This window comes from Coturnix japonica, unplaced genomic scaffold (genome assembly GCF_054131305.1).
Source record: "Coturnix japonica strain WE unplaced genomic scaffold, WE-NBRP24 Scf085, whole genome shotgun sequence".
Taxonomy (NCBI): domain Eukaryota; kingdom Metazoa; phylum Chordata; class Aves; order Galliformes; family Phasianidae; genus Coturnix; species Coturnix japonica.
This window is the reverse complement of record NW_028188988.1, coordinates 113,360-132,255: the sequence shown is the minus strand read 5'-3', so window position 1 is coordinate 132,255 and position 18,896 is coordinate 113,360. Positions and strand designations below refer to the sequence as shown.

General features: G+C 57.1%; 1 protein-coding gene across 1 annotated transcript; it reads right to left on the bottom strand.

Annotated features, from left to right (window-relative positions):
* Positions 1–507: 507 nt before the first annotated feature.
* On the bottom strand, positions 508–17,861 carry LOC107307292 (5'-3' exonuclease PLD3-like). Its single transcript, XM_085534541.1, is given in 13 exon segments — positions 508–875; positions 1,965–2,064; positions 4,078–4,243; positions 4,592–4,709; positions 4,712–4,730; positions 5,893–6,093; positions 9,031–9,158; positions 10,287–10,407; positions 12,603–12,774; positions 14,388–14,515; positions 14,592–14,636; positions 15,288–15,338; positions 17,790–17,861. Coding segments are annotated over 12 exon segments (1,464 nt in total). The 5' UTR covers positions 15,315–15,338; positions 17,790–17,861; the 3' UTR covers positions 508–636.
* Between the last annotated feature and the right edge of the window lie 1,035 nt (positions 17,862–18,896).

The window sequence follows — 18,896 nt, the reverse complement described above, 5'->3', positions numbered from 1 at the left end:
GGTCCCATCTTTACCCCCCCCCCCCCCCCCCATCTGCTCTTTTAGGGCTGTTCCCCCCCCCCATTGATTATTTTTGGGGTCTTTTCCCCCAATTTAACCATTTTTGAGCTATTTTCCCTCATTTTAACCTTCCCCCCCCCCCCCCCCCATTTAATCATCTGGGGGCCTTTTTGCCCCCCCCCCATTTATTCGTCCCCCCCCCCACACACACACTTTTCCCCTTTGAATCTTAGGGTTTTTTCTCCCCTTTTTAACCTTTTTCGGTGTGTTTTACCCCAATTTAAGCCCCCCCCCCCCCCCCCCCAATAAATGCCTGTGTGATGCTTGGCCACGCTGTGGATGTGGGATGGTGGGGGGGGGGGGGGGGGGAGACCACATCTGGGTTATGGGGATATTGGGGGGGGGGGAGATAGGGGGCACAGATATGGGGACATATGGGGGGGGGGGGGGCACAGAGATATGGGGCCATATGGGACCCCCCAATAACCCCCAGCTCCAAACTCCAAACCAGCATTTTATTCCAACCCTAAACCCCCCCCAACCCCAACCCCCTCCCCTCAATAACTCCAACCCCCCCCCCACGACCCCCCCCTTAACCCAACCCCCCCCCCCAACAACCCCCCACCGCCTGCAATGTCACCGCCTCGCCGCTAGGGGGCGCCCGCAGTGCTGCTGCCACCGCTCCGTGTCCTCGATCTCTATGGCGTATGGTGAGTCCCAATCCCGATCGAAGGACGATTGGAGCTGAGCCCTCAGGGTGGGCTCCGTGCCGGGGGGGGGGGTGGATAAAGGGCTCGATGGGGACCCCCCCTCTTGTATCACCAAGGCTGAACCTGCTGTGTTCTCAAAGTAATCGGCCGACCAGTTGGAGGTCCCTGGGGGGGGGGGGGTAAAGTGGGTGGGGGGCATAAAGGGGGGGGTATGAGGGTCTCTGAAGGGGGACCCAAAGGTGGGGGGGACCCATAGGTGGGGTATGGGGGTCTCAGTGGGGGGTGGGGGGGGCACAAAGGTGGGGGGACCCATAGGTGGGGTATGGGGGTCTCAGTGGGGGGGGGCATAAAGGGGGAGTATGGGGGGACCCAAAGGTGGGGGGGACCCATAGGTGGGGTATGGGGGTCTCAGTGGGGGGCAAAGGGGGGGGGCATAAGGGGGGAGTATGGGGGGATACAGAGGGGAGACACAAAGATGGAGGGACCCATAGGTGGGGTATGGGGGTCTCAGTGGGGGGGGGGAGGGCACAAAGGTGGGGGGACCCATAGGTGGGGTATGGGGGTCTCAGAGGGGGGCAAAGGGGCGGGGGGGCATAAAGGGAGGTATGAGGGTCTCTGAGGGGGGACCCAATGGTGGGGGGACCCATAGGTGGGGTATGGGGGTCTCAGTGGGGGGAGGGCATAAAGGGAGGGTATAGGGGTCTCTGAGGGGGGACCCAAAGGTGGGGGGACCCAAAGGTGGGGTATAGGGGGACCCAGAGGGGGACACAGAGGTGGGGTGGGGGACCCAAAAGGGGAGGGTATGGGGGGACACAGAGGGGAGACCCAAAGTGGGGGGGGGGGGGACCCATAGGTAGGGTATAGGGAAATCCAGAGGGGGGAGACCCAAAGGTGGGGTGGGGGACACAGGGGGGGTATAGGGGGATATAGGGGGGACACAAAGGTCTGGGGACCCAAAGGTGGGGTATGGGGGTCTCAGAGGGGGGCGGGAGGGGGGGCATAAAGGGGGGGTATGGGGGTCTCAGAGAGGGGACCCAAAGGGGGGTATAGAGGGACCCAAAGGTGGGGGATACAGGGGGGGGGACACAAAGGTGGGGGGACACATAGGTGGGGTATAGGGGGATCCAGAGATGGGTTGTGGGGTCAGAGAGATGGGGGGAGCCATAGGTGTGGTGGGGGGGGACCTGAAGGGGGGCATAGGGGGACCCAGAGGGGGGACCCATAGGTGGGGTGGGGGTCCCCCCCCCCACTGACCGATGTAGGCCGCCTCCTCGGTCACCATGAACTTCTGGTGGCTGACGCGGGCGTACGGGATGCGGGACTGAGCCTCCGTGGATGGGACCACAAAGAGCCGCTGCAATGGGGCAGCGTTAGGGGGCACCCAGTGCAGTTATGGGGCACCAGTAGGGGCGTTATGGGGCACCCAGTGCAGTTATGGGGCACCATTAGGGGTGTTATGGGGTAACCTGAGCCATTATGGGGTAACCAGAGCAGTTATGGGGTAACCAGAGCAGTTATGGGGCACCATTAGGGGTGTTATGGGGTAACCTGAGCCATTATGGGGGACCCAGTGTTCTTATAGGGCACCCAGACCTGTTATGGGGTACTTAGAGCCATTATGGGACACTGTTAGGGGGCACCCGGTGCAGTTATGGGGCACCCATTGCAGTTATGGGGCCCCCACTCCCATTATAAGGCACTATTTGGCAGCTCCCCCCCCTCCACATGGCTCTCCATTAGCTCACTATTTGGCACCCCCTCCCCATGGCTCTATGGGCTCACTATTTGGCACCCCCCCCATGGCTCTCCATTAGCTCACTATTTGGCACCCCCTCCCCATGGCTCTCTATGGGCTCACTATTTGGCAGCCCATCCCCATGGCTCTCCATTAACTCACTATTTGGCAGGCCCCCCATTGACTGTATAGGCTCACTATTTGGCAGCCCCTCCCCATGGCTCTCTATGGGCTCACTATTTGGCAGCCCCTCCCCATGGCTCTCCATTAGCTCACTATTTGGCACCCCCTCCATTAGCTCACTATTTGGCACCCCCTCCCCATGAATCTCTATTGGCTCACTATTTAGCAGGCCCCCCATCGACTCTATAGGCTCACTATTTGGCAGCCCCTCCCCATGGCTCTCTATTAGCTCACTATTTGGCAGCCCCTCCCCATGGCTCTCTATGGGCTCACTATTTGGCAGCCCATCCCCATGGCTCTCCATTAACTCACTATTTGGCAGGCCCCCCATTGACTCTATAGGCTCACTATTTGGCAGCCCCTCCCCATGGCTCTCTATGGGCTCACTATTTGGCACCCCCTCCCCACGGCTCTCTATGGGCTCACTATTTGGCAGCTCCATCCCCATTAACTCTCCATTAACTCACTATTTGGCAGGCCCCCCATTGACTCTATGGGCTCACTATTTGGCACCCCCTCCCCACGGCTCTCTATGAGCTCACTATTTGGCAGCCCCATCCCCATGGCTCTCCATTAGCTCACTATTTGGCAGGCCCCCCATTGACTCTATAGGCTCACTATTTGGCAGCCCCTCCCCACGGCTCTCTATGGGCTCACTATTTGGCACCCCCTCCCCACGGCTCTCTATGGGCTCACTATTTGGCAGCCCCATCCCCATGGCTCTCCATTAGCTCACTATTTGGCAGGCCCCCCATTGACTCTAATGGCTCACTATTTGGCACCCCCTCCCCACGGCTCTCTATTGGCTCACTATTTGGCAGCCCATCCCCATGGCTCTCCATTAACGCACTATTTGGCAGGCCCCCCATTGACTCTATAGGCTCACTATTTGGCACCCCCTCCCCACGGCTCTCTATGGGCTCACTATTTGGCACCCCCTCCCCACGGCTCTCTATGGGCTCACTATTTGGCACCCCCTCCCCACGGCTCTCTATGGGCTCACTATTTGGCACCCCCTCCCACGGCTCTCTATGGGCTCACTATTTGGCAGCCCCATCCCTATTAACTCTCCATTAGCTCACTATTTGGCAGGCCCCCCATTGACTCTAATGGCTCACTATTTGGCACCCCCTCCATTGGCTCACTATTTGGCAGCCCATCCCCATGTCTCCCTATGGCTCACTATTTGGCAGCCCTCCATCGGCTCACTATTTGGCAGCCCATCCCCACGTCTCTCTATGGCTCACTATTTGGCACCCCCCCATGATTCTCTATGGCTCACTATTTGGCAGCCCATCCCCACGTCTCTCTATGGCTCACTATTTGGCACCCCCCCATGGTTCTCTATGGCTCACTATTTGGCAGCCCATCCCCACGTCTCTCTATGGCTCACTATTTGGCACCCCCCCATGATTCTCTATGGCTCACTATTTGGCAGCTCACACTCACCACCTGCGCGCTGTACCCGGTCCTGTTGTCACTGATGGCGGCCAATGACTTGATGAAGGGGAACATGGCGGCCTTGGAATGAGCCCAGCAGCCCAGCAGCAGCTTCAGCCGCACCCCGCGCTCGAACACGGCCCGGCGTAACGCGTCATCAATGGGCGGCCAGAACCTACCGGGAGAAACGGGGTCAACCGGAACCGGAACCGGATGGTGACACCGGAACGGCACTTAAAGCTGACAGGACCTGGGGGGGAACGGAAGTTCCGGTCAGCCATAGCACTGCCAAGACCGGAAGTTCCGGTCAGCCATAGCAGAGCCAAGACCGGAAGTTCCGGTCACTTCCAGCACAGCCAAGACCGGAAGTTCCGGTCAGCCATAGCAGAGCCAAGACCGGAAGTTCCGGTCACCACCAGCGCCACCAAGACCGGAAGTTCCGGTTACCCCCCACAGCACTACCAGAACCGGAAGTTCCGGTCAGCTCCCAGCACTCTGTGTACCGGAAGTTCCGGTCCCGGACCTGTTATGGCGCTGGAACTCGGATGCGGGCAGGTAACTCATCACCGCCACGTCGATGAAGCTTCGAGCCGAGTTAATGACGCCGAGAACGGCCTGAAGGTCCGGAGTGCGGCCGCGGCACAGAACGACGGCGGGGAGCTCTAGGGGCGGAAACGGAAGTGGGGTGGGGGTCAGCTGCTGCAAAGCATCATGGGATGGGAGCAACCGGAAGTGGGGCAGCTGCCGCAAAGCATCATGGGATGGGAGCAACCGGAAGTGGGGGCAGCGGCCGCAAAGCATCATGGGATGAGAGTAACCGGAAGTGGGGGCAGCAGAGAGAGCACAGGGATCACCCCCCGCCATAGTTGCCGCAAAGCATCATGGGAAGAGGTTATAAATGGGAGTGGGGGGTGGGGGGAATGTCAGTGCCGCAAAGCATGATGGGAGGCGGACAAGCGGAAGTGGGGGCGTTAGCTGTCGCAAAGCATCATGGGAGTGGTGACCGGAAGTGGGGGTTAGCTGCTGCAAAGCATAATGGGAGGTTAACATCCGGAAGTGGGGTTTGCTGCCGCAAAGCATCATGGGATGGGGTAGCCGGAAGTGGGGGTTAGCTGTCGCAAAGCATCATGGGATGTGGACAACCGGAAGTGGGGTTTGCTGCCGCAAGGCATCATGGGAGTAGTAACCGGAAGAGGGGGTGTTAGTGACGCAAAGCATCATGGGATGTGGGCAATCGGAGGTAAGGGCCAGCTGCCGCAAAGCGTCATGGGATGTGACAACAGGAAGTGTGTGTGTGTGGGGGGGGTGTAGCTGCCGCAAAGCATCATGGGATGGGGACAACAGGAAGTGGGGGGGTTAGCTGCCGCAAAGCATCGTGGGAGGGGGTAGCCGGAAGTGGGGGGGTAAGCTGCCGCAAGGCATCATGGGAGTAGTAACCTGAATTGGGGGTTAGTGCCGCAAAGCATCATGGGATGTGGGCAACAGGAAGTGGGGTAAGCTGCCGCAAGACATCATGGGAGTAGTAACCGGAAGTGGGGGTTAGCTGCCGCAAGGCATCGTGGGAGGGGGGTAGCCGGAAGTGGGGGGTCAGCTGCCGCAAGGCATCATGGGAGGGAGGCAGCCGGAAGTGTGGGTTAGCTGCCGCAAAGCATCATGGGAGTAGTAACCGGAATGAGGGGGGGGGGGTTAGCTGCCGCAAGGCATCATGGGATCAGTAACCGGAAGTAGGGTTAGCTGCCGCAAAGCATCACGGGATGGGGACAACCGGAAGTGGGGTTAGCTGCCGCAAAGCATCATGGGAGGGGCTATATATATGTGTCCCACCGAGAAGTAGAGCGCAGTCGGGGTCCCGTTGAGCCGCAGCCGCAGCGGCGTCTCCATGTTGAAGCTGGTGCTGAAGTTTCCCGGCCACGGGCGGGGGATGGAGGCGTTGGGGGCCCCCAGAGCCCAATAGGCCTCAAACACTTTGGCCACGTCCTGAGCCGCGATGCTGCAGTTGTACAGGGCCACACCCAGCTCCTTCACCTGCAGGTACGGGATACAGGGGGGGGATAGGGGGCACAGAACCCAAAATGAACCTATGGGGTCACCAACCCCTATGGGGCAGGGACCCCAACACAGAATTAAGGGGTAGAGACCCCAAACTGACCCTATGGGGCACAGACCCCAAACCGACCCTATGGGGCAGAGACCCCAAACTGACCCTATGGGGCACAGACCCCAAACCTGATCCCTATGGGGCACAGACCCCAAACCTGATCCCTATGGGGCACAGACCCCAAACTGACCCCTATGGGGCAGAGAACCCAATGCAGCATTAAGGGGTAGAAACCCCAAACTGACCCTATGGGGCACAGACCCCAAACCAACCCCTATGGGGTCAGAGACCCCAAATCGACCCCTATGGGAGCAGAGATCCCAACCAGCATTAGGGGGAACCGACCCCTATGGGGTCAGAGACCCCAAACTGACCCTATGGGGCACAGACCCCAAACCAACCCCTATGGGGTCAGAGACCCCAAATCAACCCCTATGGGGGCAGAGACCCCAACCAGCATTAGGGGGAACCGACCCCTATGGGGTCAGAGACCCCAAATCGACCCTATGGGGCAGAGAACCCAATGCAGCATTAAGGGGTAGAGACCCCAAACCAACCCTATGGGGTCACCAACCCCAACCCAACCCCTATAGGGTCAGAGACCCCAAACTGATCCCTATGGGGCACAGACCCCAGACAGACCCTATGAGGCAGAGACCCCAATGCAGCATTAAGGGGCAGAGACCCCAAACTGACCCTATGGGGCACAGACCCCAAACCAACCCTATAGGGTCAGAGATCCCAAACCAACCCTATGGGGTCAAACACCCCAACCAGCATTAGGGGAAACCGACCCTTATGGGGCAGAGACCCCCAGACAGACCCTATGGGGTCATCAACCCCAACCCAGCATTAAGAAGCAGAGAGCCCAAACTTGATCCCTATGGGGCACAGACCCCAAACTGACCCTATGAGGCAGAGACCCCAATGCAGCATTAAGGGGCAGAGACCCAAAACCAACCCCTATGGGGTCAGAGACCCCAAATCGACCCTATGGAGCAGAGAACCCAATGCAGCATTAAGGGGTAGAGACCCCAAACTGACCCTATGGGGTCATCAACCCCAACCCAGCATTAAGGAGCAGAGACCCCAAACCTGATCCCTATGGGGCACCGACCCCAAATCGACCCCTATGGGGCACAGACCCCAATGCAGCATTAAGGGGTAGAGACCCCAAACTGACCCTATGGGGTCAGAGATCCCAAACTGACCCTATGGGGCACAGACCCCAAAGCGACCCTATGAGGCAGAGACCCCAAAGCGACCCCTATGGGGGCAGAGATCCCAACCAGCATTAGGGGGAACCGACCCTTATGGGGCAGAGACCCCAAACTGACCCTATGGGGCAGAGAACCCAATGCAGCATTAAGGAGCAGAGACCCCAAACCTGATCCCTATGGGGCACAGACCCCAAACTGACCCTATGGGGCAGAGACCCCAAAGCGACCCCTATGGGGGCAGAGACCCCAACCAGCATTAGAGGGAACCGACCCTTATGGGGCAGAGACCCCAAACCGACCCTATGGGGCACAGACCCCAATGCAGCATTAAGGGGTAGAGACCCCAGACTGACCCTATGGGGTCATCAACCCCAACCCAACATTAAGGAGCAGAGACCCCAAACTTGATCCCTATGGGGCACAGACCCCAGACAGACCCTATGGGGCAGAGACCCCAATGCAGTATTAAGGGGTAGAGACCCCAAACTGACCCTATGGGGCACAGACCCCAAACCAACCCCTATGGGGTCAGAGACCCCAAATCGACCCCTATGGGGGCAGAGACCCCAACCAGCATTAGGGGGAACTGACCCTTATGGGGCAGAGACCCCAAACTGATCCTATGGGGCAGAGAACCCAATGCAGCATTAAGGGGTAGAGACCCCAAACTGACCCTATGGGGTCATCAACCCCAACCCAGCATTAAGAAGCAGAGACCCCAAACCAACCCTATGGGGTCACCAACCCCAACCCAACCCCTATAGGGTCAGAGACCCCAAACTGATCTCTATGGGGCACAGACCCCAAACCGACCCTATGGGGCACAGACTCCAATACAGCATTAAGAAGCAGAGACCCCAAACCTGATCCCTATGGGGCACAGACCCCAGACAGACCCTATGAGGCAGAGACCCCAATGCAGCATTAAGGGGCAGAGACCCCAAACTGACCCTATGGGGTCACCAACCCCAACCCAACCCCTATAGGGTCAGAGACCCCAAATCGACCCCTATGGGGCAGAGACCCCAACCAGCATTAGGGGGAACCGACCCTTATGGGGCAGAGACCCCAGACAGACCCTATGGGGTCATCAACCCCAACCCAGCATTAAGAAGTAGAGACCCCAAACCAACCCTATGGGGTCACCAACCCCAACCCAACCCCTATAGGGTCAGAGACCCCAAACTGACCCTATGGGGCACAGACCCCAAACCAACCCTATAGGGTCAGAGATCCCAAACCAACCCTATGGGGTCAAACACCCCAACCAGCATTAGGGGGAACCGACCCCTATGGGGCAGAGACCCCAACCTGACCCTATGGGGTCACCAACCCCAACCCAACCCCTATAGGGTCAGAGACCCCAAACTAACCTCTATGGGAGCACAGACCCCAAACTGACCCTACGGGGTCATCAACCCCAACCCAGCATTAAGAAGCAGAGACCCCAAACTGACCCTATGGGATCAGAAACCCCAACCTGACCCTATGGGGCAGGGACCCCAACCTGACCCCATGGGGTCATCAACCCCAACCCAGCATTAAGGGTCACTGACCCCCACCCCACGGGGTCCCCAACCCCAAAGTGACCCCATCTCTGACCCCCCTTTTTTGGGGCAGTTTTGGGTCTTTTTGGGTCCCCACCTGGGTGAGGGAGCGCCAGTCCATGTTGGCGCTGCCCAGGTAGACGTGGGCTCCATCCACGACCCACAGCTTGGTGTGCAGGACCCCCCCTGCCAGCCGCCCCACATCCACCATCCGCACAGCGGCACCTGTGGGGCACAGACCCCATAGATCAACAATGGGACCCCCCATAACACAACATAGGGTCCCCCATAGCCCACCTCTGGGTCCCCTCATTGCCCAACATTGGGACCCCCATAGCCCAACATTGGGACCCCCATAACCCAACATCAGGATCCCCCATAGCCCCACAATGGGACCCCCATAGCCCACCTCTGGGACCCCCATAGCCCAACATTGGGAACCCCCATAGCCCACCAATGGGACCCCTAATAGCCCAACATTGGGACCCCCATAGCCCACCTCTGGGTCCCCCCTTAACACAACATAGGGTCCCCCATAGCCCCACAATGGGACTCCCATAACCCACCTCTGGGTCCCCCCATAGCCCAACAATGGGACCCCCATAGTCCAACATTGGGATCCCCATAACCCAACATAGGGTCCCCCATAGCCCACCATTGGGACCCCTAATAGCCAAACAATGGGACCCCCCATAACCCAACATAGGGTCCCCCATAGCCCAACACTGGGACCCCCATAGCCCACCTCTGGGTCCCCCCATTGCCCAACATTGGGACCCCTAATAGCCCAACATTGGGACCCCCATAGCCCACCTCTGGGTCCCCCCATAACACAACATAGGGTCCCCCATAGCCCACCATTGGGACCCCTAATAGCCAAACAATGGGACCCCCATAACCCAACATTAGGACCCCCCATAGCCCCACAATGGGACCCCCATAGCACACCTCTGGGTCCCCCCATAGCCCAACATTGGGACCCCCATAACCCAACATAGGGTCCCCCATAGCCCACCATTGGGACCCCTAATAGCCAAACAATGGGACCCCCCATAGCCCTACATAGGGTCCCCCATAGCCCAACAATGGGACCCCCAAAGCACAACATTAGGACCCCCCATAGCCCCACAATGGGACCCCCATAGCACACCTCTGGGTCCCCCCATAGCCCAACATTGGGACCCCCATAACCCAACATAGGGTCCCCCATAGCCCAACATTGGGACTCCCATAGCCCAACAATGGGATCCCCATAACCCAACATTGGGACCCCCATAGTTCCATATAGGGTCCCCCATAACCCAACATAGGGTCCCCCCTCTCTGCCCCACACGCTGTGGGGCCGGCGCTCACCGCTGCGCTGTAGGGCCAGCAGATCCCCTATTGGGGTCTTATGGGTCGGGGCGCTGACGGCCACCCTGACGGCCACCCCACGTTGGGGCAGCTGGAGGAGCTCGGCCAGGATCTGCTCACCCTATAGGGGAAAATGGGGTGAAAAGGGTGAAAATGGGGCAAAAAGGGGGAAAAATGGGGTGAAAAGGGGGAAAATGGGCTGAAAAGGGTGTGGGGTTGGGTTATGGGGCTCAGTTGTGGGGTTGTGGGGTTGAGTTATGGGGTTGGGTTGTGGGGTTGGTTGGGTTATGGGGTTGGGTTGTGGGGTTGGGTTATGGGGTTGGGCTGTGGGGTGGGGTTATGGGGTTGGTTGGGTTATGGGGTTGGCTGGGTTATGGGGTGGGGTTATGGGGCGGGGTTATGGGGTTGGTTGGGTTATGGGGTGGGGTTATGGGGTGGGGTTATGGGGTTGGTTGGGTTATGGGGTGGGGTTATGGGGTGGGGTTATGGGGTTGGTTGGGTTATGGGGTGGGGTTATGGGGTGGGGTTATGGGGTTGGGTTATGGGGGTTGGGTTATGGGGTTGGGTTATGGGGTTGGGTTATGGGGTTGGTTGGGTTATGGGGTTGGTTGGGTTATGGGGTTGGGTTATGGGGGTTGGGTTATGGGGTTGGGTTATGGGGTTGTCTGGGTTATGGGGTTGGGCTGTGGGGTTATGGGGTTGGCTGGGTTATGGGGCTGGGCTGTGCTATGAATGATGTATGGGATCCGGATCCGGTCTGACGGCGTCGGGGCCCCATCCCTGCCCTGGGGCTGCAGCTGTGGGGCCGGGAGGAGGGTTTGGGATCGTGGGGTTGGGGTGGGACCATGGGATCTATTTGGGTTTGATTGATCCCATTGACCCCAATGGATCCCACTGACCCCAATGGAACCATGGAGCCCAGTGGATCCCATTGATCCCATGGATCCCATTGCTCACATTGGATCCCATTGGCCCTATTGTCCCCGTTGCTCCCATTGACCCCACTGATCCCATTGATCCTATTGACCCCATTGGATCCCATTAACCCCATTGCTCCCATTGACCCCACTGATCCCATTGCTCCCATTGATCCTATTGACCCCATTGGATCCCATTAACCCTATTGCCCCCATTGACCCCACTGATCCCATTGGCCCTATTAACCCCATTGCTCCCATTGACCCCATTAACCCCATTGCTCCCATTGACCCCATTGGCCCCATTAACCCCATTGGATCCTGTTGACCCCATTGCCCCCATTAACCCCATTGCTCCCATTGACCCCATAGACCTCACTGATCCCATTGGCCCCATTAACCCCATTGCTCCCATTGGACCCCATTGCCCCCATAGCCTCCATTGACCCCATTGGATCCCATTAACCCCATGGACCCCATTAACCCCATATCCCCCATAGCCCCCATAGCCCCCATTGACCCCATTGGATCCCATAGCCCCCATTGTCCCCATTAACCCCATTGCTCCCATTGATCCTATTGACCCCATAGCCCCCATATCCCCCATAGCCCCCATTACCCCCATTGACCCCATTGCCCCCATAGCCCCCATTAACCCCATTGACCCCATTAACCCCATTGCTCCCATAGCCCCCATATCCCCCATTAACCCCATTGACCCCATTAACCCCATTGACCCCATTAACCCCATATCCCCCATAGCCCCCATTGACCCCATAGCCCCCATTGACCCCATTGGCCCTATTAACCCCATTGCCCCCATTGATCCTATTGCCCCCATATCCCCCACTGACCCCATAGCCCCCACTGACCCCATAGCCCCCATTGACCCCATTGCCCCCATTGGATCCCATAGCCCCCATTAACCCCATTAACCCCATAGCCCCCATAGCCCCCATTGCCCCCATAGCCCCCATTAACCCCATAGCCCCCATTAACCCCATTGACCCCATTAACCCCATTGCTCCCATAGCCCCCATATCCCCCATTAACCCCATTGACCCCATTAACCCCATTGACCCCATTAACCCCATATCCCCCATAGCCCCCATTGACCCCATAGCCCCCATTGACCCCATTGGCCCTATTAACCCCATTGCCCCCATTGATCCTATTGCCCCCATATCCCCCACTGACCCCATAGCCCCCACTGACCCCATAGCCCCCATTGACCCCATTGCCCCCATTGGATCCCATAGCCCCCATTAACCCCATTAACCCCATATCCCCCATAGCCCCCATTGACCCCATTGCCCCCATTGGCCCTATTAACCCCATTGCTCCCATTGATCCTATTGCCCCCATTGATCCTATTGCCCCCATATCCCCCACTGTTTACGGGTGCAGCCGTCTGCTCGGTGGTGTTGGTGTCGTTGTTGCTCATGGTCCAATAGAACGAAGCGACGTCGACGCTGCGTCGCGCTGAGCGCAGCAAATGCAGCCAGCAGGAAAACGTGGATGGGAACGAGCTGCGATGCAGCCCCGAGGGCGTGCTCACCACCAGCACTGCGCTGCAATGCAACATGGTGCAATGCAATGTAATGTAATGCAATGGAATGGAATGCAATGCAATGTAATGCAGCCCCGACGGCGTGCTGACCACCAGCACTGCACTGCAATGCATGCAATGCAATGTAATGGAATGCAATGCAATGTAATGTAATGCAATGTAATGCAATGCAGCCCTGATGGAGTGCTGACCACCAGCACCGCGCTGCAAGGCATGCAATGCAATGTAATGCAATGCAATGCAATGCAATGTAATGCAACACGGTGCAATGCAATGCAATGCAATGTAATGCAATGCAATGCAATGCAATGCAATGCAGCCCTGATGGAGTGCTGACCACCAGCACCGTGCTGCAATGCATGCAATGTAATGTAATGCAACATGGTGCAATGCAATGCAATGTAATGTAATGTAATGTAATGCAATGCAATGCAGCCCCGACGGCGTGCTGACCACCAGCGCCGCGCTGCAATGCAACACAATGCAATGTAATGCAATGCAATGGAATGTAATGCAATGCAATGCAAGGTATTGCAATGCAATGCAATGCAATGCAGCCCTGACGGCGTGCTGACCACCAGCACCGCGCTGCAAGGCATGCAATGCAATGTAATGTAATGTAATGTAATGCAATGCAATGTAATGCAATGCAATGCAATGGAATGTAATGGAATGCAATGCAATGCAATGCAATGCAATGCAATGCAATGTAATACAATGTAATGCAATGTAATGTAATGCAATGTAATGTAATGCAATGCAATGCAATGTAATGCAATGCAATGCAATGGAATGTAATGGAATGCAATGCAATGCAATGCAATGCAATGCAATGGAATGCAATGCAATGCAATGCAGCCCTGATGGAGTGCTGACCACCAGCACTGCACTGCACTGCACTGTAATGTAATGTAATGCAATGCAATACAGCACAATGCAGTGCAACACAATGCAGCGCAATAAAACAATGCAATACGTTGCCCCCCCCCATATAAGGCCCCCATTGCCCCCCATATACCTGTATGAGTCCCCCCCCATTAAAGGCCCCTCATTGCCCCCATAAAGGCCCCCATTGCCCCCCATACCCCCACATAAAGGCCTCCTATTGCCCCCCATGGCCCCCATAAAGGGCCCCCCATTGCCCCCCATATACCTGTATGAGTCCCCCCCCCATTAAAGGCCCCCCATTCCCCCCCCATAAAGGCCCCCATTGCCCCCCATATACCTGCAGGAGTCCCACTCCCATTAATGGCCCCCCATTGCCCCCCCATAAAGGCTCCCATTGCCCCCCATGGCCCTATAAAGGGCCCCCCATATACCTGTATGAGTCCCCCCCCCCCATATAAGGCCCCCATTGCCCCCCATATACCTGTATGAGTCCCCCCCCCCCATATAAGGCCCCCATTGCCCCCCATATACCTGTATGAGTCCCCCCCCATATAAGGCCCTCATTGCCCCCCATATACCTATATGAGTCCCGCCCCCCATATAAGGCTCCCATTGCCCCCCATATACCTTTATGAGTCCCCCCCCCCCCATATAAGGCCCCCATTGCCCCCCATATACCTGTATGAGTCCCCCCCCCATATAAGCCCCCCATTGCCCCCCATTTACCTGCAGGAGTCCTCACAGCCCCCATTGTGCCCCCCCAGCTCCGTGTTGCCCCCGAGGCTGAAGCAGCGGAGGAGGAGGAAGAGGAGGAGGAGGAAGAAGATCCCAATGACGGCCCAGAGCAGAACAGGCTGGATATATGGGGGGGGGGAGGGTGAAAATGGGGCCAAAAAGGGCAATTTTGGGGCTATTTGGGGGGGGTTTTACCACGAGGAGACGACGGGGGGGGTCCTTCGGTTCAAGGGGGTCCAGCTGGAATGGGATAGAGAACAGAAGGGTGGATTTTGGGGTGAAATAGGGGGGAAATGGGGTCTGAATGTCCATAAGGATGGATTGGGGTGAGGGGGTTGGGGGGCAGTTTGGGATATGGGGAGGGGGGGGGGATAATGTGGGGCTGGGGGCATTGGGATCGGCCCGCTATGGGGTCTGGGGGGGGCAGTGTGGGGTGTGGGGCTACGGGACCCCCAAGTGTGGGGTTTGGGGGGGTTAATGTGGGGCAGGGGGTTATGGGACCCCCAAGTGTGGGGTTTGGGGGGGGTCAATATGGGGTATGGGGCTATGGGACCCCCAAGTGTGGGGTTTTAGGGGGTCAATGTAGGGCAAGGGGTTACGGGACCCCCAAGTGTGGGGTTTGGGTGGGTCAATATGGGGTATGGGGCTATGGGACCCCCAAGTGTGGGGTTTTGGGGGGTCAATGTAGGGCAGGGGGTTACGGGACCCCCAAGTGTGGGGTTTGGTCGAGTCAATATGGGGTATGGGGCTATGGGACCCCCAAATGTGGGGTCTGAGGGGGTCAATATGGGGTATGGGGCTACGGGACCCCCAAGTGTGGGGTTTATGGGGGTTAATGTGGGGCTGGGGGCTACGGGACCCCCAAGTGTGGGGCTGTGGGGCGCTCCATACCTTCTTGTAGCCCATATAGGGTTTCATCGCCGCCGCTCTTCGGTGCGAAAGCTGCCTCCAAAAGACCCCAAATAAATGTGGGGCCGCCCCACACTGTGCCCCACTGAATGCCCCACACTGTGCCCCACACCCAACCCCACGCTGACTCAATGGGGCCTCACGTGCCCCACAGACAGGGAGGGGAAGTGGGACGGCCCCAAACTGGGAGGGCTTCCCTTAGGGGGTGGGGGGGACGAGATGTGGGGCAGGATGTGGGGCTGGGGAGGCCATTGGGGTTATAGGGATGGGGTTGGGATTGGGGTCAGAATTTGGGGATATTTGGGTTCTTTAGGGTCTGAAATTGGAGCTTTTTGGGGCGGATTTGGGTTCAGGGCTGGTTTTGGGGTTAATATGGGGCTATTTGGGCTGGATTTGGGGCTATTTAGGGTCAGAATTTGGGGCTATTTGGGGCGGATTTGGGGTTGTCTGGGTTCTTAGGGTAGATTTGGGGTCAATCTGGGGCTATTTGGGGTCAATCTGGGGCTATTTGGGCTGGATTTGGGGCTATTTAGGGCTATTTAGGGTCAGAATTTGGGGCTATTCGGGGCAGATTTGGGGTTGTTTGGGTGCTTTAGGGTCAGCAATGGGGGCTATTTGGGGTCAATTTGGGGCTATTTGGGGCTGTTCTGGGTTCAGGGCTGGTTTTGGGGTTAATATGGGGCTATTTGGGCTGGATTTGGGGCTATTTAGGGTCAGAATTTGGGGCTATTTGGGGCGGATTTGGGGTTGTTTGGGTTCTTTATGGTCAGCAATGGGGGATATTGGGGTGGATTTGGGGTCAATCTGGGGCTATTTGGGGTCAATCTGGGGCTATTTGGGGTAGATTTGGGGCTATTGGGGGCTGTTTTGGGGTCAGGGATGTTTTTGGGGTCAATTTGGGGCTATTTGGGGTCAATCTGGGGCTATTTGGGCTGGATTTGGGTCTATTTGGGGTCGATTTGGGGCTATTTAGGGTCAGAATTTGGGGCTATTTGGGGCAGATTTGGGGTTGTCTGGGTTCTTTATGGTCAGCAATGGGGGATATTGGGGTGGATTTGGGGTCAATCTGGGGCTATTTGGGGCTGTTCTGGGGTCAGGGATGGTTTTTGGGTCAATCTGGGGGTAATTGGGGTCAATCTCTGGCTATTTGGGGTCGATTTGGGGCTATTTAGGGTCAGAATTTGGGGTTATTTGGGGCAGATTTGGGGTTGTTTGGGTTCTTTATGGTCAGCAATGGGGGATATTGGGGTGGTTTTGGGGTCAATCTGGGGGTATTTGGGGTCAATCTGGGGCTATTTGGGGTCGATTTGGGGCTATTGGGGGCTGTTTTGGGGTCAGGGATGTTTTTGGGGTCAATATGGGGGTAATTGGGGTCAATTCGGGGCTACTTGGGCTGGATTTGGGGCTATTCGGGGCAGATTTGGGGTTGTTTGGGTTCTTTATGGTCAGCAATGGGGGATATTGGGGTGGTTTTGGGGTCAATCTGGGGGTATTTAGGGTGGATTTGGGGTCAATCTGGGACTATTTGGGGTCAATTTGGGGCTATTGGGGGCTGTTTTGGGGTCAGGGATGTTTTTGGGGTCAATTCGGGGCTATTTGGGCTGGATTTGGGGCTATTTTGGGGTCAATTTAGGGCTATTTGGGGTGGGTTTGGGGTCAGAATTTGGGGCTATTCGGGGCAGATTTGGGGTTGTTTGGGTTCTTTAGGGTCAGGATTTGGGGCTATTTGGGGTGGTTTTGGGGTCAGGGATGGTTTTGGGGTGAATTTGGGTCTATCTGGGGCGGTTTTGGGGTCAATTTGGGGCTATTTGGGGTCAATCTGGGGCTATTTGGGCTGGATTTGGGTCTATTTGGGGTCGATTTGGGGCTATTTAGGGTCAGAATTTGGGGCTATTTGGGGCAGATTTGGGGTTGTTTGGGTTCTTTATGGTCAGCAATGGGGGATATTGGGGTGGTTTTGGGGTCAGGGATGATTTTGGGGTCAATTTGAGGCTATTTGGGGCAGATTTGGGGCTATTTGGGTGCTTTTAGGGCAGATTTGAGGTTGTTTGGGTTCTTTAGGGTCAGGATTTGGGGCTATTTCAAGTGGTTTTGGGGTCAATTTGGGGCTATTTGGGATCAATATGGGGCTATTTGGGGTCAATTTGGGGCTATTTGGGATCAATATGGGGCTATTTAGGGTCAATTTGGGGCTATTTGGGATCAATATGGGGCTATTTGGGATCAATATGGGGCTATTTGGGGTCAATTTGGGGCTTTTTGGGGCGGTTTTGGGGTCCGAATTTGGGTCAATTTGGGGCGGTTTTGGGGTCCGAATTTGGGGCAGATTTGGGTTCCTTTGTGTCCTTTCTGGCCAACAATGGGGGTTATTTGGGGTCGGGGTGGATTCAGGGCCCAGATTTGGGGTCATTTTGGGCGGATTTGGGCCATTTTCGGTCACTTTTGACCCCTTTTTAACCCCCCCCCCCCCCCCCATCCCGGTACCGGAGGTCTCGCTCTAGGATCACTTCTTCCGGTCTCCCCGTTTTGGTCGCGGAAATATGACGTCACGTCCGGTCTTTTGGTAGTCAGCACTTCCGGTTGAGGCCTAGTCCGGAGGATGAGAGGAGCCGCCATGGGGCGGGGGAGGTGAGGGGGGAGATGGGGGGAGCTATGGGGAGATGGGGGTAAGGGGTCCCTATGGGGCAGGGGTCCCTATGGGGTTAGGGGTCCCTATAGGGCAGGTGGTCGCTATGGGGCAGGGGGTGGTTGGGAAAGGGGTCTCTATGGGGTGGGGGGTCCCTGTGGGGCAGGTGGGTGCTATGGGGCAGGGGGGAGCTATAGGGCAAGGGGTCCCTATGGGGGTAGGGGGTCCCTATAGGGCAGGTGGTCCCTATGGGGCAGGAGGTGGTTGGGGAGGGGTCTCTATGGGGCCAGGGGGTGCCTATGGGGCAGGGGATCCATGTGGGGCAGGGGGTCCCTATGGGGCAGGGCGTCCCTATGGGGCAGCCCCTCCCTGCCCACTCCCCACTGCAGGTTCTCAGTGCTGGCGGAGCTGCGGCGTCGGTGACGATGGGTGAGCAACCCCAAAATCCCCCAAATTACCCCCAAAAAGACCCCAAAAAACCCCAAACGACCCCAAAAAAACCCAAAACGACCCAAAAAAACCCCAAAATGACCCAAAATCCCCCAAATTGACCCCAAAATCCCCCCCCCCCCAGCTACCTCCAAGTGGATCCAGTTCTTCTGTGATGCTGGTTGAGCACAGCGACCCCCAAATCCCCCAAATTACCCCCAAAAAGACCCCAAAAAACCCCGAACGACCCCTAAAAACCCCAAAACGACCCCAAAAAACCCCAAAATGACCCAAAAAACCCCCAAAATGACCCCAAACCCCCAAAATCACCCCAAAATCCCCCCCCCCCCCCCAGCTACCTCCGAGTGGATCCAGTTCTTCCATGACGATGGGTGAGCACAGTGACCCCAAAATCCCCCAAAATACCCCCAAAAGACCCCAAAAAAACCCAAAACGACCCCAAAACGACCCCCATAAGTCCTCAAAATGACCCCAAAAAACCCCAAAATGAACCCAAAAAACCCCAAAATGACCCA